Here is a 23,264-nt window from a genome sequence, read left to right on the forward strand (position 1 = left end):
CACAAATAAAAAACAGGGTTCTGTTTTTCTAAAAGAATTTTAGATTATTTAGAATTCGTTACATCTTTCAACAGGTGAAGGACTTGAATACAGGGATAGGAAACGAGTACCACAAACAGATAAATAAGAATTTTTTTTTTCTTTAAATCTGTCTTAGAGACAAGATCTGCACACCAACACATAGCAGAAAAAACAAGCATAGTCCCTAAATTTCCTCAGCATTTATCCATCAAGCCATACCTACGTATGTTATTAGGACCTCTGGAGTCTTTCCTCTGTGAAAATCATGCAGTTATTTACCCTTCACAAATTTGTGCATGCAATTAAAGCTTTACTCAGACAAGTCAGGTAGGATATTTATTTTGACCCAATTAGCTATTATATCTAGGAAAAAAAAATCTTTTCATTTGTCTCCTAAATATTTAAAGTGGAGTTTGCTCAGCTGCTCTCTCAATGTCAATTTTCTCCCACCATCCAAACAGATCTGGGATGACTGGAGAAGAAGGTGTTTCTAATGAAAATTGCCACTTTTCATTTTTAGCACTGATGTTTTTTATTAAAGATGAAGAAATAAACCACCAACTTTTGTACTCTCTGTATCTTTGTAGGGTTTTTTGATAGTCGATGTGCTTCTACGAGTAGGACTAGCAAGCAGTTGTAGTGTTTTCCATGCATTTAATATTCTCTTTTTTAATTGGATTGTTCACTCCCATGACATCTAGGGCTATAATGCTGTGTTTTTTTAATTGAAGGGGGGGATCTCTTAATTAAGATGTGACTAGGCAAACATACAAGCTATGGAACAAATTAGAACCAAAATCCGCCAAACACCAGGACTGGTGCGAGCAAGGATAAAACTCAGCAGACCCAATACTACCCAGAAAAGAAGAAAAACTAGAGTCTCAACTTTGATACTGAACAGAAAAATCAGCCCCAAAAGAATCCTGCATTGGTATAAAAATGTCATAGCAACAGCAAGTGCCTTAAATATTAGCAGACATACTGTGATTCCATGAAATTCTACATGCCCAGATACACATTTCTGCAAACTGTGAGTGGAATTAACACCATCAGGACTGAAATTGATTAATCATATTTCATGTTATTTTTCTTTTTTTTTTCCCTGTGTAACATCAGGCATACAGTATTGCCCTTGAAACTCTCTTGTACCTTGTGTTTTGAAACACGAAAAATAAAAAAGCCATGCAAGAGGAAAAAAAAATATGAAGCCTGAGAAAGTTATCTTAAAATAAACAAATGCAAAAACCTTTTCCATAAAGCTTTGACACAATTGCAGAACTAGTGGGTTTTAGAGATGCTGCGATAGTTAGTTAGTTATTAAAACTTAATGGTGTGTCATTCAAATGGCCTTGAGCAGAAATGTTACACTGCTTAATAGACGGTGTCATCTCATTGCAGGGCTATCACTTTTTGTGTCTGTTAAGCTGCCTGATGCTGTATGAACACTCGTAGGCGGTCAAGTATTTTGTTTACTGGCAGAGCAAACACAGTCAGGCAAGAAGTCCAGCTCTGTGGCATTGCTCATCTACAGAGAAATAACCTTCACCTGATGGGAACAGCCAGAAAGGGATGGGGTCAGGCGCCAGTCTCTCTGCCATGGGTATCGCTCAGAGCCAGCATGATGTACCGCTCCACGGTACGGAGATCTGCCTCCAAGCCCTGGAGGAGACTGAAGGTATTTGTCATAGGTAGCTGGACTCCTGTGTCACGGGCCATTAATAATCTGGGACGGATTGGAGTTGGTGACGTTCACAGGATCATTTTGATAATATATTAGTTGGTTGCTGAGCTATCGAGCTCCTCTGTATATCCTCAGATCTACCAGATTTCTGTCAGTATCCATTACTTACACCGCAAACTTTCCGTTCATTTACACTTGCTTAAAGTAACCAATAGTCCCACATCACATCAGCACTTTATTCCCTATCCTCAACCTTCCCATCAGCTTGTTAATGAGAAATGCAAACTACTTATCACCTCCTAGCACACTTCTCCGCATATGTTTTTTTCCTCTCTTTCTACCCAAACCAGGTCAGAGCTGGCTGCTGTCCTGCAGCTCAGAGGCTTCTCTGGATGTAAACCCTTTTGTTTATATAGGCTGCGCAAGCCATCTCCCTCAGGTGAAAACACACTTTTCAACACCAGTCCACGTACAGGTGCACTTCTCAGTGCTGTGCTTTGCAACCAACAGTTTACAGATGGAGAAGACTGAAAAGATGTTGATGCATCTATCTGAATATTTTCTTGCACATGTGTTATAAACCACTTTTGCAGTTTTTTGTGTCACTGGTATTTAATAATACATCTGGATCTGTTTTGAGAGAGTGTCTTAACAAAGCCCATCATTTTAGACTCATATGTTAAAGTAATGCACACTGCTTAAGCGAGAGGGTTTTGGTTCCTTAACACCGAAATGACTGTGAACTGCTGAAATGGGTGAGATCATTGCTTTATCCTTTCCAAGCATTGTGATCTTGACTACATGTGTAGTCTGTGTCTTGGACTAGATGATGGAAAATCCAAAAAAAAAGATTCAAAACCACTCTGGGCCAATTTTTTTAAAGTACATACCTAAAATAAAACATTTGGTCACCTATGTATTTAACAACAGAACACTCCCACAAAAGCAACAATAAGCTTCAGAATTAATATTAACACATTAAGCTGAATTAGTCACTTTGAGCTCATTTGCATGATCTGTAGAAGGGGAGTAAACAGAGAGATCCCATTTGTTTGAGTAAGAGAAAAAGGAAAGGTCAATGTTCTGACCCACAATTTAGGAAATTATTCCATTCCTAAGGTAATCAGCCTGTCATCCAAATAATTCCCTCCTCGCTCATTACAAGAAACTATAATAAAAGCCAAGTTGCCTGTCTAAAGTTGCTATGGCATTTAGATATACAACAATTTGGCCCATGACCTTCAGTAGTTAAGTTCCCAAGTCTTCAAGAGTGCAAGTTTTTCTCATACACAGTTTTCCCAAGAATGCTGCTCAAATCTCTCATTTGGAGACTAAACAGCCGTTGATATGCAGAATGGAAAGTACCTCCTACATCCAATCCCCTTCCACCCAAAAACTTCTACACTAGAACTGTGGTGAGCTATCACACCATCTTCGCCACATCAAATCAAAAACATCTCGTCATAAAAAAAATTTTTATTTTGTCTATTCAATTTCAGAGAAGGTTAGAGGTTTTCTAACATGGGAAAAGAGAAGCCTATACTCTGATACAGTATCTTAAGCAGCATCAGATCATTTAGGGATACATTTACCTTTGTTCCTCTGCGTGCTGCATGTCAAAAATATCACGGGTTCAAATGGGTGAGTTTAAGATGGACAAGGACACAAAGATCCAAGAAAAGTCCAAAAATCCTCTATATCCACACAACAGGCAACCAAAGATGTCATATGCACTATGATGTTACCTAGCGTGCTCTCAGTGATGTCACACACACAGCTGCAGATCTTCAGCTATTTCCACCTTGGTCTCGTGTGCATCGTAATGCAAAGTAACAACAAGCCACCACCTACACTTATTTCAGAGCTCTGAGAAATTCTACCACTGTCATCATACAGCTCCCACTTTTTTGGAAATGTAAGCAAATTGTCCACCTTCTTTATTGCAGATTTTTAAACAAAAATACAATAAAATATTTGTCCCGTATTTAAAGGATCCTAATTTAGGATATGAAATTGATTAAAAAGCAACACTGATTCATTCAATTATGTTAAACAAGATAAGCACATGGATTTACATAATTGTATCACATCGCTAGATCATATTGGACAGGATTTAAATGATCAATTAGGACGTATATCTCCAGACAGAACTGTCTTGGCTAATATAAGTGGCAAAGGGTACCATTGTGAAGCATGCTGTTATGCATATCTCTCCTTTTTTACTGTGAAAATACACAGCTCTCCTGTTAAGGAAAAGAATTAATCACAGTGATATTGCTTCAGAGAAAATACCATTTACAAGATTACATGTGCTTTCTAAATTATTTATCATTAGTACGTGTTTTATTCGTATTTTCCTAGAAAATTTCAGAATAATTGATACTGCCTTTGAGGCAAAAAAATCCCAAGCAGTTACTCACAGAGTCGAGGGTCTAAACACAGAGCAAATAATATTATATGCACACAGGACAGATGGCTGAAGAAATTTAAAAATAAACATCAATGAACTAAAAATGGGGATAACAGAAAGGGCAGAAGTCTGGAGGCAGGGGACCCTGCGTCCCTATCGCTTTGCTCCCGGCCAGCCCAGGGACAGCGGGAGCTAGGGAACCTTTCCAAATTTGACGGAGTCCGTGCACTTACCCATGGCTGCTCAAAACTGTAAGTACGCCTCCTGTCTTCCACGTCCTCATCTTGCTTTGCTTGCTGAAACTCTTGTCTCAGGCGCTGTATCCGGTCGTGATTGTTCGGGGTTGATCTGTTGCTAAAAGAGGGAGGATGGAAATGGTCAATATACTTGGGAACTGCCATCTGTGACTGTAATTTCTTAGCACAGCACTGCTACTATGGTGCAGGAGTACAGACATAAAAATAATTTCAAACCATGTAGTACAAAGATCTTTAGTTTTTTTTAAATTATTAATGCTGTTTGACTTCTACAGAAACTTCAGATGGTGTAAAGGTAAGACAAATGAGGCTACTCCTAAAAATCATCAAAAGTTGCTGGCATCTTTTCAGGACATGCTACTCCTAGAAATGCAGAGGAATAGACGCACTAGTGTCAGACTTAACATAAAGGGAAATTAAGACAAAAGTCCTGATGATCTCTGCTGCTGAATAAACATGAAAGACACTTGTTCCCAATCAATAAACTGTAGTACTGTCAGAGCTTTATTTACATCAAATTCATTACAATGTCTGAAGGCCCTACTTATATAAAATGTGATTATTTTCCCTAATCAATAATGCCTGTCATCCCTTAGTTGTGTTTTTAACAAGTCTTTTAAACTGATCAGTCTGAAAGCATTGAAAGGCTTGGGAGCCAGTGAAAAGCAATCCATTTGACAGAGCCGTAGGCAGGAACTCTTTCGGGCAGCAGACTGGCGCGGGCTGACGCCCCATGGGCACTGTGGGGCTGGGGAGGGCTCAGCCCGAGAGGTACCACTGCCTACCAGCACCCCCAGAACGCTGAATTCTTGAAAAGCATCCATTTTTCCACAACACCTACTACAGGTAATCTGCTCTCCATAGCACAGGTTTCTGTGAAACCATAATGAAATATGCGCAGGAATGGTTTATTTCACAGGGCAGAGGGAAAGTGGATATTTATTAATCTCCTTGCTGTTTTTCCAGCTGTGTGGCTCCCACCCGACCCCCACAACCCTCACCATATTTCAAACATGTTAATGTGGGAATCACAGGAAGCCTGACAAACAAATATATTATATCAAGACTAACCAGAAGCATTTTAATCTCTTATTACAGCCTTCTTAAACCCTGCATTTCATTGTCTATTTCAAAAGAGCTGATGAGGAACGGTCAGCTATTAGTTTGTTTCAAAAGGGAAATCTGCAGGGAGACAATGGAAAGCAATTCCACAGATTCCTGTTCTTGGACACAGGGTACAATAAAACACAGTGAATTTATATCCCATGTCTTCTCTCCTATGAAAAGAGACAATTATGGAGTCCATTTGTGACTGTTTTCCATGTCTTTCGGGACTGGTAGGTGCAGTGGATTGGAGGCTGTAGGTGTTTGAGACGTTACCTCCCACTCTTTTCAGGGCCATTAAATGGAGCTTATCTGTGTTTGGTTGGCCAAACAGAAAAAATAGCATGGTTCTAGCAAAGGCTAATTTTTGAAGAGGTTTGGGGTTTTTTTCCCTCTTCTTTGAAACCAAAGGCAAAGAAAAGGAAGGAATTTAGGGAAGTATTTCCTTTCATTTTTTTTTTTTTTCAAATGGGAGCTTTAAGAAATGCTTTATTTGTAGGGTAGGTCAACTTCTCTGTGCAAATTTCCATTTTGAAAAGTACAGTTAAAGAATGCTTTATTTAGAAGAGGTGGAAATGCAACATCAGAGCACTTTCAAAATTTCCACTTCATTGTAGGTGTGTTGCTAACTCTATTTCCTTAATTCAACTTAATTTTGTGTAACTGCTTATCTCATTTTGCAGTTTTATGTTATGTAAATTTATTCTTTATTGTCAAATTCTACCCTGATTTACTATACAACCACTTGTGTTTTTTCTCCATGCATTGACATATACTGCACATTTTAAAGGTAATCATCACAATCCAGTACAAGACATGCAAAATACTTTCAAATGGTCTGTTGATTTTTAAAACTGGCATTGTCAATCTAACAAACAAGCAATCCAATACTTTCTACACAGACAGTGTTTTCTGTAAGATAAATTGCACTTAAATGTAGCAAGATACTTTAAGTATTAGTATTTCAGGTACGAGAACATTTTGAAAGAGAAATTCCATTGAGCTTCAGTGCAAAATTACTAGGAAAGCACATAGAGGCACCATGAAGTACTCAAGATGATCAGTCAATAATCAGCTTTCCTTCATCAAGGTTGTTTTGAACGGTAAGAGATCACAGAGCAAAAGTGACACTGGAGCAATTATCCAACGGCAGACAAAAACAGAAAGTAAACCTCTGAAGTACTGCACTAAACCCTGTGGATTATAAGGAACAGACACAATCTACCATCCCCTAAATGGGCTACTGGAAGGGTTACTACAGATCTGAGGACTTCTTCACATTTTGTGATTGTTATTCATTAAAACAATTACATCAACAGAGGAACAGCAAGCAAATGCACAGTGTCCATGTCATGAAGCCAAAATGTATGTCTCCTCCCAAACAGCAAACGCACACATTTGACACCCTTTGCACTGCAGAGATGGAACAACAAAGGACAAGGAGGATCCTGGCATTTATGATTAACTTGTCTTCAGACCTAAGCAGAGCTTATTCTAATTACAAAACATAAAAAAAAGAAAAAGAAAATTAAAAAAGAAGTAAAAGAAGTCAAGCTGATTTAAGAAAAGTTATTCAAAGTTATTAAAAGGTCTGATAACAGCAAAGATAAATCTTTTAACAATATTTCTATTTTATCTGAAAAGTAAGGGACATGACCCTAATTTAGAAAATTTCAAAAGAAGTGAATTCTAAAAAAAGGACTATTTCACAGAAAAGAGCGAGCTAAATTAAAAGACAAAACCACTTCTGTATCTACTCGAATTTCTTTGTGCTCAAAAAGTCTGCAAGACACAGAAAGTGAGGTCAAGCCAGCAGTTTTATAATAATAAAAAAAAATAAACATTTTTATTTAGAAGAAGAAAAGGGTAAAGGCAGGCAGCTAAGCAGGGGCTAAGATACTTTTAAGAAAAGATTGTTTGAGGGCTTAGACTATATTTCACATCGGCTTCCTTTCATTTCCATTTCCTTCTCAACCTTGTTCTGATTCTCTAGGTTAAATGATTCAGCTGCCCTAACTTTCCCACCAGCAAAAGCTTGCACATCTCCATCCTGGCTTGCCATGCTGTCTCCCATTTTTTTTCATGCCTCTATTCATCCAGTTCATTTTATCATCGGTGCTTTTTTGCTGTGTTTTTGATGTCTCCCACTGTGCTCAGGGAACACTTGGTACATGCACTTGATATTTCATTCAACACCCAGCCAACAATTCCTACTTCCAGAAGGAGGGCAATGCAAAAATCATAATCATAACAAAAAACTGTCACAAATCAACTTGTGGAGTGCAAACCTAAAAGTGCAAACCTAACTTTATTCCTTTTCAGTCCTGAGATGTTCTATCTACAGCTCTTTATGTAAGTCCCATCTTTATCCCTTGGGACAGATCTAAACAAGTTAAATCCAGTGTGAAGAGTCCTTAGCTAGTCTAAACCTAAATGAATTTTGACTTATTGGATTAATTCATCCAAGAAAGGTGGGGTCATATCAACAGACTGCTGCAGGTGTTCCTGCTGCTTAAGCTCCCTTTTGACTTTTGCAAATTTATGGTGCAAGCCCTCAAAACTTCAACTAAATGCACCATGTTTTGTTCAACTTTTAATTCAAACGAACTGAAAATCTGAAGGCAAACTCACCTCAAAGAATTCAGGACTACGAGCAGGAAGGGAGGAGTTTAGCTTGAAATCCATCCAAAGTTTATTGAAGATTTGACCTATGCTGGCTTTAAACTTTTTAGCAAAACTGGAATTACAACCCTCTACAGTAAGCACAGCTTGCCCAGACAGCCTTTGCCTATGCCTACTTAATAACAGGATGCGTGTGAACTTATGGGAGACAATTAGCACCTCCTAGCATAGGATGCAGGTGACATTCTTCTTTCAAAGTGCTGTCATTATTCATTATTAAAAGTTCTTAAAAGAAAAAAGAACCATGGAAGGACTTTTAGGGCCTAAGTTAACTTGGGTTGCAAAGTGGCTGGGCTTCCTTGCATCGCATCTCTGCTTGGCGCCCCACTGCCTTCCATGTGCAGATGGCACGTTTCACACTCAGCTATTTTGTGAGCGCAGCTTTAAAACACTTTAAAACAACCACCAGCACGGGCTGAAAATGCAACTGTAAGAAAGGCTTAGGTAGGCCAGAGCTGTCACATCTTTCCAGAAACAAGCAGCCGTAGCAATGGCCATCAGAGTCTCAGATCATTAAGCAATGTCTCAGTGTGATGTCATGCACTGATGTACAGAGTTGTAATCCTTTCAAAACAGACAGATTTTCAGTGTGATAAAGTAGATACAAACATGCTACTGAACAGGGATGACTGAGGCTTTGGAAAAAAATTTATTGGCCTGAAAAAGCATGGAAAAAGGTCTTAACAACACCACTAGGCAGTTGCAACATGACTAGAATGACAAAAGGTTAGTAAACAAACAGTGCTCTTTACACCTTGAAATCTTTTAACACAGATTTGAGCTGCCAGGGAATTGCTGGCCTGACCTCTGGCTCAGATCTCTGGATAGCAGCTATAAAACACAGATGGGTTCTTATTCACTTCAAGCTGGCAAATAACCATCACCTATTTGTATAAAATAACTTCCTTTTTGTGCGCGTCATATTAAAAATCAAGAGCTGAAATTGAATCTACCTGTGTCTACAGGTAGAGAGGAGCAGAAAAAGAGTTTATTTCCAACCGACTGAGGATTAATGATGTCCTCGCTCTGGTGGCCTCGCCTTAGCTGGCAGCACGCACCCTTGCCAAAGTTCAGAACTAGCTGTCTACAAAATTGGCCCCTTCCTTCATGGCTTGAGCAGAATGAAAACAGCCCAACAGAAAGCAGAGTGGTGATAATCTAATATAAAAGCTTCTGCTATATTTACTGAAACTCAAGCACCCTCTCGCCACGGTACTCACTCCAAGCAGATGGATTTGTCTGTTTTGGATCATCCTTGAGGGTGGGCAAGCAGAAACTGTCAAGTTGCCTCAAAAAGCCATGGACTTAAAATAAAACAAAAGTATGCCCTTTACCAGGCTTAAAGTTAGAACCGTACTCCATGAGGGCTGGGCAGCAACAGAGTTTGCACCATCTCCCTCTTGCCACCAGCTTGCCAGAGCAGGTTGGTCTTTTCTTATTATGTTGGTTTATGGGGGTTTTTTTGACATGTAAATACCAATCCACGCACTTAATCGGTTAGTGTAACCGATTTTGCTGGTCCTCTCCTTCCAGTGTGCCCTGCATATGGTCCTTCTCTGGGACACGAGGGAACAGATTTTCCACGAACACAAGGACATTAACACACATGGGCATGGTCCACAAACAGGAGCAACCACGGCTGGCATCGTATAAAAGAGCTGTTGCATGACTTCAAAATTACCATAGTCAGTTTGAGAAAAAAACCAGCTGAGCAAGAGATCAAATTTGTTAGACTACATATATACTTGTAACACAGTGCAGTTGTACCATAGAAGGAGGCATAGAAAGGTTTATCCTACACTACTTTCATTTTTCTTAAGTGTCAAAGAATTTATTGGGAATAAGGCATTAAAAGGTGGGAGAGAGGTGTAAAAAAACCAAAAATGTATCAATTACAAAACTGCACATAAAAATAGCTTCTCTGCACAAGCTTCATTAAGTTTTATCAGCTAGTATCTTGGGGTTTTACACTCAAACCACAGGTCATAAATTCACAGTAAATCCCCCATATGTTCACCAAACACCTGAATTCAATTTCTCTTCTACTTGTAAGAAACGGAATGTGCTGCTCAAATTAATTATGTATGCAAAGTTAGTTTCTAACAAGGGCAGCTTCTTGCACGCTGAAGGGTATATCCTATCTGAATTTTTTTCCCCCAGATCTCTTTCAATCTTGGCTTATTTCTACTGCTCACAAGGTTATAAAAATCCTTCTTTCTTGCCATTTCATATTTGCTAAATGAACACAGAGTATTATATATCCTTTAAAGCCTGCAGTTTTTAAAGGCAGCTAAATTCAGGGATTGGATTAATGTGACAGGCAAGATCTAACATGTTACCTGTACACATATCTACACACTTCAGCATACTAATTCCATCAAAACTCAGATTTAAAACCTAGGATTTATGTCAATATGTATGCATATGAAATCAGCTCATCAGGAAGTTTTATGTCATTCCCAGTTTCCCTTCACAGTGGTAGTCATCAACTCCAATACCACGAAGAAGTTACGCAAGTCCCAAAACTCACCTGCTTTCTTCAGTGAATTAAACTAATTTCCAAATTCTGACATTGCGATTTGTTGATCATCTCACACTGTTTTCAACAGAGTAAATCATTAAAAATCAAAACCATACATCTCTATTCTCTGGGTTAAAAAGGTAGTCTCAAACGCTGTTAATTCGGCACTCGCTTCTGACGCGATGGCCATAAACAATGTGGAGAGCCGGAGCTGATCGGGAGGTCACTGCACCGCAACAGTCTCTTCAAACTCTCCAGACTAGATTTCACTTCGAGTCCCTCTGTGGCCCTTCTGTAGCAGGGCCATCATTTTACAACCAGTGAAATCTGAAGAATGCACCCAAGACCCTTTTTTATTGCCACCATCACTCTTCCTTATTAGCCTGTCAGAGCCTGCACACCGGAGACAGAAATCCAGTCTTACTTTTAACGGGAATTCTTCTACTAAAAAGAAAAGCAGAGATTTTAGGAGCTTGCTATAAACATCTGAAAACAGACACTCAGCTACTGGGTTATCATGCAGTCTAAGCCTTACTTTGGAGCTGTTAGATTTTGCACATATAAGCCAAGCCAATTTTCAGCCACACACAACTTGTTACAGCCATTGTCACAGGGTATTGCATTTTTCAAGTTAAAAGAAGAAGAAAAAAAGAAAAAAGAGAACACCACATGTAACCTGAAAGAAAATACATGACATCTAACTGTGAATTTCTTATGAAGGTGTTAAGGAAATGGCAGAAATATACACACAAATATTTAAGAAATCATGGAAAAAGAAAATAAAACAAAAATAGCCGTGATCGAGCAAAGGAGAAATTTGCTTTTCTGATTCTAAATGAACCACAAAATTATTTCAGAGGTATGCAGGGAGAAGCAGGGTCTGACATTCTAAGTATCTTCCTATCCTAACTGGAACAGACAATGATGGCTCCAGTGCTGTTAGGTCTGATGAACATCCACAATTAGGCATCACAGGCTATTTTGTGTCAACACAAGGAGGACTGCCTGGCACAGTAATACAAAGACGTTTAAAAAACATCACAGAGAAGAAATCATCTCCTGGACCTAGCTCGCCATTCCTGTGCCAGCAGAAGGGATCATCGGAGAGATCCGTAGTGGGCTTCAGGCCATGTCAGCCTTCATCTCTGTTTAAGCTAATCCAGCTGCTTTGCTGGAAGCTATTTAGGGAGAGCTCCCTCTGATCTCCTCTCTGGATGAGACGTGGGTGCAGAAATCTTCAGCAGAGGGGCAGCAACAAGCAGCCACGGAGCAGTGACTTCTTCAAGCGCGGCAGCTATTTGGAGAAAGGAACATCTGTCCCTTGGCCACACCACTCGCGCAGTGTGAATGTTGTCAGCTAGGTAGAACCCAGCTCTCTCTAGCACACTTTACATGACTCAGCTACTGCTGTGTGGTGACACTGCATTTTACAGTATAAAATCTGCTTCAGAGCCCAGCTCTAGCCAACACAAGAGTGTAGAAAAAGCCACCGTGCCTTTTCATGGGAGGAGTCTAGAGACACTAAAAAATAGAAAACAAAAAAAGATCCTGATTGTAGCATTTGATTTGAAGGATTCATCAAAATTGAGTGAGCAGTTTTATTCAAATAATGCGCCATTACCCTGTGTTAATAAATAGTGGAATTTAGCCCTGTTTCAATGCAAGAAAACCTTCTCTAAAAGGTATTTAGGTCTTGCTTTATGCATTGACATACGTTATCATGGAAATCCAAAAAATAGTTTATGCTTTTTTATTTCTCCTTAACAACAGAAAATGCTTAGGTAGGTATCAGGGTATTTCAGCCAGCAAAACACAACAGAATGTTTTTGACTCTTGTGAACACTTGCCCTCACTAAAAATGACATTTAAAAGTATGAATAAAACTACAGTATCAAGCAGTACATCGCTAAAGAAACAGTGATGTACAGACAAAAATATCTCTCTTAAACGCCTGAACATTTAAAAAGATAATACATTAGGCAAAGTTCACATGGCTCCCACAGTCCTTACCAGCTGCTAACATAATTACAGTATAATTATTTCTGTTCTTTGACAGAGGTGTTATTGCATTATGAATCTCCAAATAATATTTTGATTGATTTTACATTGTATCTTACTCTAACTATAGGCTAATTTCCAAGTGCAAAATGAGAAGTTGTCCATTAAAAACAAACAAAATAAAAATGGCTGGCCTAAGGATACCAAAGCTAGGTCAAAGCTTCACACGGTTTCTGAAATCTGAAACTTAGGGAGACTCCCTCTGCTAGGAGCATCAGTAGTAGATCAAAAATTCTATATAAAACACAGAGAAATGTGGAATCATTGTTTTATTTTTGGCACAAAATAATCCGCAATCTCTAAATAAAACTTTAATCTGAGTTTACTGTTAAGTGTTTCATCATTTAGTGCCTGTGCACGCAGTTTCCCGTATGACTCCACCAAAAAAAAAAGAAAATCAAAGCTAAGATTAATTCCTTGAATTGATGCCTAAATTCACATGGCTGTTGACTTCTTACAAAGTTGACCACTCAGATTTATACAGATTAGCACAAAAACTAATTAAGATTTTAAATTAAATATTATTTGCATACGGAGAATAAAAAAAATCAATATGATATTTTGCAAAATAACTGATTTCAGGATAAATCCTTTCAGTATTTTATACCAATGATGGAGATTTTAATAAAAGATGTTTTAATCATGCTTTACTACCACACTGTCTTGATTAACTTTAAAACTAGGAATTGCCATAAAATTACAGTGATATTAAAAAAAATAATCAATTCCAGGCAAGCATAGACAAGAACAGCACTTACCTTTATCCAAAAATTCAGTTGGTTATTTAGTGAGTCAGTCAGAACACAACTTTTACTGCTTATATATATATATATATATATCCAAGCTATTTCACTTATTTTTCCTCTTGCAAATGTCAAACATGTCTTTTCCTCAGGAATTCTTTTTCAGATGTACTGCGCAGGATGCTCAGTAATTGTGAAGGGTCTTGCTATGTTTTGAAATACTGAATTAGAAATCCTGATTTCTAATATTTATTGTTGTTGGGCTGCTTAGTATCAACCCAAGTGCAGCTTTCAGATACCCAAAAGTGTGTATTTCTCTTGCTGCAGAAGGAATACAATATTTACTTGTAATATCACTTCAATGGTTTACCAAAACAATTAGCCTGATAAAGGCTATAGGAAAGCTAATTTATTTACCAGAAGGTAAGGCGGGATTTTTCTTAACCAATTTTAAACACCTAAAAGGCAGACATGTAGCTAAAACTACCCATCTAGACCCTTTCTGAGGGAAATAGAGAGGAATAAGTTACTCCAGAGGGCGATTCAGAGCACCTGTTTTAGGATGCAATTACTTACCCTCGAGAGCTCATTACTTTTCTTCATTGATAAAGAAGAGTAGAGGGATAACTAAGGCAGATGAATCCCACTCTAGATGGAAATCTTGGGCTCAAGATAGGTGAAAAATCATTCTATGAAAATCTAATACTAGGAATGCCTGGTAGATGGTGATGGTCAACTGGCATGGCAGTATAAACCAACAGTTTAATTCTTAGGCAAAAAAACCAATTAGAATAAAGTTGTCTAAGTCACTCAGCCTCTCTGTGTTTGCGTTCACATATCCACAAATGCGTAACAGCCTTCTTTAAGAACTGGGTTTTGAGACCCTGTATAAAGTCTATACAATGACCAGTTCTCATTTACTTTACCATAATTTTAATGGTTCTTTACAGAGTACACTATACTGCTGTTTGTAATTCTCCTTCATAGAAAAAAACTAAGATTTTTAGTTTCTGAAACATACAGATGTGTATAGCCATGCCTAAAATAAGCCAAGGATTGCAACATAACAGCTTCTGTGGTTAAGATCTCCTCGGTGTGGCTAATTTGTATCTCAACTTTCACATTACTTCAGCAAATGCTATGCAAATGCTATAAGGTTTTCCTGAGTAACATAATTGCCATATGTTTTTTAGTAAATAGAAAGAAATGAAATATGTATAAAAAGTAATTCCACTTAGTATGCCAAATGTATTTCGCACGATATTGGCATTACATTACAAAGTTACAATGGTATTATTTCATGTTTTTATTCTTTTAGTCTTAGGTTGATAATGCTTCATTTTGACACCATAATGGTGTCTCTGGGGATTTTGATGACAATGTGTTTTGACATCATGTGAAAATATATCCAAACTGATATCACTTTATTTTGTCATCATTACCTAGTTTCAGTTGGATTTCTAAGATAGTGCTCTATTCTGACATCTTTAATTGGGAAGATTTCAGTCCAAGTGGCAAGAGCTAAAAAAAAAGTTTTGAAGACATTAAGCACGGCTGTGTAGTGCGCATTACTGCTGTTCAAACTTGCACTGGCCAGACATTGCAAAATATAACCGATTAGTCACATGTTACAGATCCTCAGTCAGATCATAAAAACATGAAAATGCTTTTTCTTCTAGAGCATGATAATAAATTCAATAAATTGCACTGCAATTCTATTTCAGACACTTCAGGCAGGAGGCCCAGCAGCAAAATCGCTGCCGCAAACCAGAACCTTCTGCTGCCGTTGGAGCGTCTGACGTGCGCTTGCTTCACGAGTCCCTGGATAGAAACCAGAAATGATTTCCTGAACGCTATTAAAAAAGTGAGATTTCTAATTCATAATCTTCAGTGGAAATTGCTACATATGTGATTCTAACTACAGAACAGCAACGCCAGTTCCCATGCAGTGCTCTGAACGGCAGTGCTGGGCTTCAGCCTTAACTAGCGTGAACCTGCCTAGACCCATTGAATCCAGATGAGCTCTGAGAGTTTATGGGCATCTGAAGACCCAGCCAAGAGTTTTGAAAAGGTTTTAGGGGAAGAAGTAAGGAATAATTTTGAGCTTTAAGCTTCCTGTTACCAATATGAAATTCAGGGATTGATTCTGAAACAATTTGCTATAAAAATAATATAGTACATTATCCCTGGGCTACCAGAAAGATGTATGTCATACCAATATGAACATGTCCACTTACAGCAATACCCTGCAGTTTCTTCTCTTTGTTATTTACTGCTTGTTCTTTCATTCTCCACAAATGAATTAAAGAGCAGCTCCAGGGAAATCAACACATTACATGTACGAAGAAGTATATTTATTCAGTACAGCAGCTCAAGTTCTACTTACCAAAATGATTGCCGATAAAAATCTCTAATTTTAAACATTAATGCATAAGATTTCTCTGCCATTCAAATCTCATCAAAGAGATTAAAGAATTTCTTCTTTTCCCCCCACTCTCCTAAAGCATAATACTTTGTAGAAATTGCTTGTATTATCTTATTTCAGAGAGCAGGCTAGAACTTACACAATCCCTTGATCCCAGTTCATGAATAAAGCATTTAACAGACTGCATTTGTCAAAGGACACACTAAGCATTTGATCTACACAGTAAACAAATGCCTATGACAAACAACCCCCCAAAACAAAAGTTTGCCATTGCTACTCATTATTTAAGATATTTTCCTTTCCTCTCTTATTTCAGGACTCTGAAAGCATTGCTGGAATGACAGAACCACATTGATATGAAAATGGAATTTTTCAAACAACTGATGACATCAATTTATATTCCAGGAAAACAGCTAAAAAGTCCATCTAAAGTTCATACATAACTGCTCCCCATTAAAAGGAATTAATTGTTATAACATCAGAAAATGTATAGTTATTAAACGAATGACAGAAGTCAAAGTTGTACCCTGACATTCTAATGCTCTCCACATCTTTAAGAGTTTCCTTTGGGTTTTTTCAGCAAAGAGGAACTCCTGCCAGCAGAAGAAAATGAAGCTACAGAACTGTGAGCCTGCATAACTATGAACCTAGCTGACCTGAAGAAGTTGATACATACTTACAAAATGCACTTTCTCGCTCCCAAAAGACAAGATGAAATATTACAAGCAAGTAACTGCAGCTATTAACATAAGCAATACTGCAGAGCTAGTTCCATTTAATGCAAATTATAGACTTGTTTCTACTGGCATTGACCATTCTTCATCAGCGAAAAAAAAAACCAAAAATAGGCTGAACTGTCTGAGAGGCCTGTATAGAAGACTATGTAACTTTTAACAAATGTATTTATTAAAAATATGTATTAGAACACTCTTTTCTACCTCTTCAGTCTAAAAGCTTAGTGTATCTTCTTCAATTACCTTAAAAAATAAGAATTGCAATTAATTTTTTAAAAAAATCTTTTCCAGTACAATGAGACTTATTAATGCAATGAGCTGTCAAGTGAGAGATTAATGAAACATCAACACAAAAATTGCACTGGTATGTATGATTGATTGATCTCTGAAATAAACTCGAGGTGTAGTATTGTCTCTGTAATTTAAGGGTTATATTGTAACAGGTCACATGTTGTATTTTTTGGCACATATGACTGCCACGATGCTGTAAAGAGGGCGGCTGTATAAGACGTTGCACTTGTGTAAGCACTAGCCTACTCCAAAAATTACTTCTCCTCTATAAAAGGTAACAGAAATTCCACCAGTATATGTAAGAATTTTTGAAATTAACTAAGGCAAGACATGGCTTCCAGAGAGCAGTTTATATTGCTATGCTGCTAACTCTGATAAAGTTCAATTCCCAAGAATTTTCCCATCTGAGCGACAGTAATTTGCTTTTCAGGGAAACCAACACCAGGAACTAGAGGCAATGTAATACAACAATGATAAATATCCTTAGGAAGCAGGACCCACAAAGATCTGATTTTGCTGCCCTTTTGCTATTTACTTTTCATTATTTTTGCCAGATTTCTGCATCATTAAGCACTACTCAAACAGCAGGACCCTATCTGCAGTAGACACTGCACAGACAGCCTACAACCAGTCTGCAACCAAAGATTTTACAGTTTAAGAACTGATTTGCCCTTGCACGATGGAGCGCACACACGCATTTGTGAAGTGGTCCTTTTCCCCACAACAAATGCATGCATGAGGTGGGCAGCTCAGTACCCGCATCTCCGCTGCCTGCAAAGGGAGCCAAGCTATACAGGACTATACTGGAGACATCTAAAACGAGATGAATTAGTCATCAGAGCACTCACATAATGATACTTAGAGAAATTCTGTGGGATTTAGATATCCAAACTTATCAAGAGGGCACATCAAATATGCTCACTAGGACACTGGCTGACTAGCACTCAAGATGGTGATGGTATCTACCATGACTAGGAAAAGAGCTGGCAGAAAAAACTCTGAATGAAATAACTACAAACTATTTTTTCCTATGTTGAGGTCAAGTAGACACTAAACACCCATCATGAGAGTTAAAACTAGACTCCTGCAAGAGCCCATCAGCCAGTAGGCAACACTGACTACAGCCACCCTACACACGATGGAAGTGGAGGCAAGGAAGTCAGAGCAGTCCAGGACAAGCCTAGATTTGCATAATTTTTACTGCCACTTTGAGAAGCACAAGCAGCTCCCCAAAACCATTCTGTATTTTTTTTTAACCAAACAATATCATATTAAGCCATTTGTAAAATTAAAATTACAATAGTCTCAAGACTCATAAGGCCTCCTCCTTTCATTGTCCTGGCAGCTGAACCCAAGACAACCAAAGACAGAGACACAAGTGTGGTTATCTGATTACACACAAGCAACCATACTTCCCCTTGTTGTGTACAGGTAATTGCTTCTTTTGCAAGGGCTGTAAAAGCCTGTATTGAGAGAACAATGCAACTCATTAGCTCGTGGTACTTATTTAAAATAAACCAAATGGTATGTCTTATAGTTCAGCTATGGTTCTATTGCTAGTGCCCAATTCAGGTCGCATTTTTCCCGGCTCTATCACTCCTAGTAAATTACTTGCACTTGATGTAGACCAGGCATAAAATGAGCAGAAAACAAAACTTTGGCCATTTTAATTTAAATCCTCATAATGGCAGGTCAAATTTATGTGACCTCTTTGGTGAATTGGTTCCTTTATTAGTACCCTGTTTAATTCAAATCAGAGTCTTGTACAGAAGATTAATTAAATATTAATCAAAAGTCCAGGGCAGTCTAAGCTTCTGTTCCATTAACCTAAACGTGACTCCATACAGAACCACAATACCTCCCCCCCTGCTCTCCCCCCCGCCCCCCCCCCCATTTTAAAGAAGGCTTTTAGGTTTTTTCCATTATGGCACAACTCATTGTAAATGTAGACATGCTATTTGCAGTGTATGTTTAAAGGTCATGATTCTTTTTCCTTTTCCAATTAAAGCTGCTCTTAATCACAATTAAGCTTTCAAGAAACAATTAACAGAAGTCAAAACTTTTCTCCATCAATATGTTTAAGAGATGTACAGTGTGTACCCTCTATTACCACTGGTGTCACTGAACTAATTATGTGATGTTAAGGTTCACCTTCTTGGGTGTAAATTTTGCTTTGAGTTGACACTAAAAAGAAACATCAATTTATTAGGAGATAAAACTTGTTCTGCAGTAATGGAACAGCTGTGTATATAAATTTATTGCAGATTAATGTTCTCACACATAAAGTGATTAGAGCTTTCTGACAGACAGACTTGCTAAGTATAGTGTGGAGCATATAGTAATATGCAGCTACAGGCACAACGTATTTAAGAGTGATCATATATATTCTGTACAGTAATATCCATCTCTCAAGCCTCTCCAACCCTAGATGTGTTCTTAATTAACATAAACGTATGCTTATAGTCATGCGAAATTTTCCTCCTCTGTGGAGGAACCTTTCCACGCCACATCATTTCTCCCATAGACACCTCTGTGCTAAATTTGTCTTCTCCTTTTGCAGGAATAGATACAGCCTAATTGCTTGCCTAGTTCCTTTAGGTGGGCTTAAGTTGTTTCACACAAAGGATAATAGGGGCAATAATGTTGTCATCAGACTGCTTAAAAAAAATCCAAAAGTAAAACCATATACATGGTGTTTGGGATAAGCACCTTTATTTCTAGAACCATAAAGTATGAACTCATGAAAGAAACTGCGTTCATATAGGATCATTTCCTCTCATCACCTGCTCTCAGCTAACTTTAGTTGCCTTCAAATAGCTTCCAGGATATTTTTCCTTCCTTCCTATCTTTCCTACAGGACAATTATATTTAACTTAAGCTAAGGATTGTGGTTTTGAGGATATTGATCAGTTAGACTAGAAATGGTAATAGCATTATGGAGCAGTGGTTTTCCAGACTAATGGTATATGATACCTTTTCTAATCTTGGAATCTTGGGAAATATTAGATCTTGAAACAAAGATACATGGGTAATTGAGATGATAATTTTCCAGTTGATGGACTAAACAATTAGTACCAGTTAGACTATATGGAATTAAAACAAAAAGTTTTTAAAAAAATCAGAATTTCATGACATGTATAGGTACAAACATGTTATTTGCTTTTACTTTGGAAAATCCTAAGGGACTTCCTTTCTATTCAATAGCTCAAAGCTATTCCATATGCAAATTTGTCACATTACTCATGAACAAACACCTATACGTCATATGATATCTGAAACTTTTCCTGCATTTTAATACATCTATACTATGTCTGCCTTTACTTGTACACCTATTAGCTAACTGATGTCAGTTAATTTGAATTTTACTATCTGTAACACCTGGGAAGAACAATTTCTTAAATCTTTAGTTAGAGGATTAAATTTAATGACTGTAGGTTATTGTTGTAAAATAACTGCAGGACATTTTTAGGCTAGCATTCGCAAATAAGTCTAAGGCAGCTACGTGTATTTCACATTTGGTTTGAACTGGTGTAAGTGCTGGCTGCTGTGGAGAAGTTCTCCCTCTGCAGCTGAATGTTCCGGTCCCAACCTTCGAGCCACAAATCACTCATGAAGTTACACAGCTATCCAAATCAAGGAGCTGAATGAAAAAGCTTATTTTTTTTCTTTCTTTTCTATTTTCTTCTTCTACAGGATTTGCTTTCAGGAAGATCAGGTCCCTGATCCCCCTGTGAGCACTAGCACTGGCAGGGAGACGTGACAGGGGTCACAGGAAAAGGCAGGAGTCCGGCTTTTTCAACGGAAACTGGTCCCTATGGTGTCCCCCACTCACTGCATGTCAATAGAAGGGGGTTACTAAACTCCTCTGGCAGCCTTAAGTAAGCCAGGGTTAAGGTAGAAGAGGAACCTAAGAAAGTAACTCTGCAACAAAACTATGGACGTGCACTTGGTTGTATAAGGATGACAAATCAGTGGTGAGATGTTCAGAGTTCATCCCAGATTGAAACATCACCAAGAATTAAAGCAGAAAGTTATGATCTGGAAAGTGAGTACTTCATGCACGGATTTTATACAGTTTAGAGTGATGCAGTTCTCTTTCTTTGCCAAAACAGCAGCATGAAACCCCCTCTAAAAAGAGGGAAACTGCACAGAAACACAGGTAACAACTGGAGCTTCGATGGTGCCATTGGGTCATCAGAAATGCATGATAACCGGTGCCAAGACAACCAGCTTTTTCATTTCACTGTCTTTTCTGCTCTTGTCTTTGAAACGTTACACACATCAGTGAATCTAAGCACAGAGCAGAAGCCAGGAACTCTTAATTCTGACAGCTTTGGGAAAGCTATTCTTAACCTGTCTCTGCTGCAGCTTCAGGAATCACTATCTGAAATCTCCAACAATATTTACGATCATTAGATGGTTCTCTACAGACTAATGCTTCTGGAAGAACCCTGAAGATAAACACTATCATCAACAACTTCTCTATTATGGCTTACTTGTAGCATACAAATTGAAAATAACTGGCAAAAATTATGTTATTTTCAGTATTGTTATAAACAAATTTTGAGCAACTATTGAAATTCAATTCCCTTATAAAATGATCCTTCCCATAAATTAAACCATTTCTGCAGTTCCAGACGAGTTCAGAGAATAATTTATTCTTAACAAACTTCTTAAAAACTACACCCTACCTCCTATTTCTTTTACAATACACATAAAAATCTGAATTATGGAGCAATGGTGGGGCTTTTTTGTTGTTTGTCATTTTTTTTGAAAACCATCACCTATCCGCCACGCTAAATAGATTCCTTTCTGCTGTGCTGACAGCTGTTTCCCAGGTAACCAATCTAGCTAGAAGTTGACTTCAAGCAGTGTACTGGAACCAGCACTCCCACCCCTACATTTATACGTTTTGAGGAGCACTTTTTAACCGCTGCAGTGTCCCCAGTGCCCCTGGCAGTCAGCAGGAGCTGGGAGTAACCAGCAAGTAATGGAATAAAGCTCATCAGCAGTCAAAAAATACCAGCTAAGTGTGATTTTATATACAGAACAGTAAATGCCATTGGCAGTTGGAAATTAAAATTATTCTCAGTGGTGAACCAGCACAATTAGAATCCACACGATCTGTCACCTTTTACAGGTTCTGCCTGCTTCTTTCCTCTCCCATAAAGGAACTGGGAGAAAAGCAGCAGGCATTGTGCGGCTCCTTTCCATAATCAGGAATCATTGTCACCCCCGTTTCTGAAAGCATCTCTTTAATACCCCTTACTTGATCAATCAGATCTCAGCTGCTGTCAGTCAGCGTTCTTCTAGATTTCATGGTCATCATGGTACACACAATTCTAATTCCAGGCATTTTTTGTCCATCTGTCTTTTGCTGCTATATATGAATTGAAAACAAAAATTATTCTATAAGGCACTGGGTACACTTTAAGGTATCTCTTATAACTCTCTTATTCTGGGTTTGGGCACTTACTTTTGAGATCTATGCCATCTGATGCTGTAGCAGAAAGAGCTGACAGACAAGAGAATATATTGAATGGGGCACTAAAGGAGTGGAATTTATCATATACGCAGAGGGCTTTTTTTTTAAAAAAGATAATGAAAAAGCTATATCTTTGGGAAATTCAATGCCAGATGTAAGTGCGTAGTATTGCTGATCCGTCAGTTCCTAATAATGTCTGTTATGGAAAAACTATTGAGCTTAGGTAGGTTTATTTTTATGAGCAGAGGAATAAACTTCTTTTGGTTCTCCCACACACCCCCTCTAGAGACTGAAGCATTACTACACCCCTTTCGTTCTGTTGGAGTGTGGGGTTACAGATCCAATAAATGCAATGATCTCAACAATTACGTAGGAAATGCACAATGCCATACATGCGTGAGCATATGCAAACCCACCCTGCAACATGGGGAGACAGCTGAAATTCTTGGACAAGCCTAGCACTCTGTTTTAAAATAAAATCAGGCTTTGGTGTGTAGGACACCAACTTGTTCGCTCACACTGTGCTTGACTGTTCAGATATTCAGCCATCCTAGAATTTCCTGTTCCTAAATTAATTTCAGGCACTGTTTTTCTCTAGTGTTAACCCAATGGTCCCTTAGAGTTAGCTGCAATTTAATTTTCTTGTTCGCCTAGTACTCTGGATCTGACTGTGCTGTGCCTTTTACTGTCCAAATATACCTGCTTTTAAAATTGACTGATTGTCTTTTCCCTTTAATATTCCATAAAAGACAGACCAAGCACTCCAATGGTAAAACAAACATCATCACAACTATTCTAGTTCCATCCAGAAAGTTTCAGTGGTGCCTCTTATCTAAACGAGCACGTCTAGTA

The 23,264-nt window shown here is 38.2% G+C and overlaps 1 protein-coding gene across 11 annotated transcripts in view; it reads right to left on the reverse strand.

The window, feature by feature from the left end:
* The window catches only part of PARD3 (par-3 family cell polarity regulator), a 471,104-nt gene that overhangs the window by 10,803 nt on the left and 437,037 nt on the right, over positions 1-23,264 (reverse strand). For all 11 annotated transcript variants that reach the window (XM_075419691.1, XM_075419690.1, XM_075419689.1 and 8 more), the window contains one exon: positions 4,346-4,466. In XM_075419691.1, the coding sequence (XP_075275806.1) occupies positions 4,346-4,466 (121 nt within the window). The remainder of the gene's footprint in view (positions 1-4,345; positions 4,467-23,264) is intronic.

The sequence above is a fragment of the Opisthocomus hoazin genome, chromosome 4 (assembly GCF_030867145.1).
Source record: "Opisthocomus hoazin isolate bOpiHoa1 chromosome 4, bOpiHoa1.hap1, whole genome shotgun sequence".
NCBI classification, from domain to species: domain Eukaryota; kingdom Metazoa; phylum Chordata; class Aves; order Opisthocomiformes; family Opisthocomidae; genus Opisthocomus; species Opisthocomus hoazin.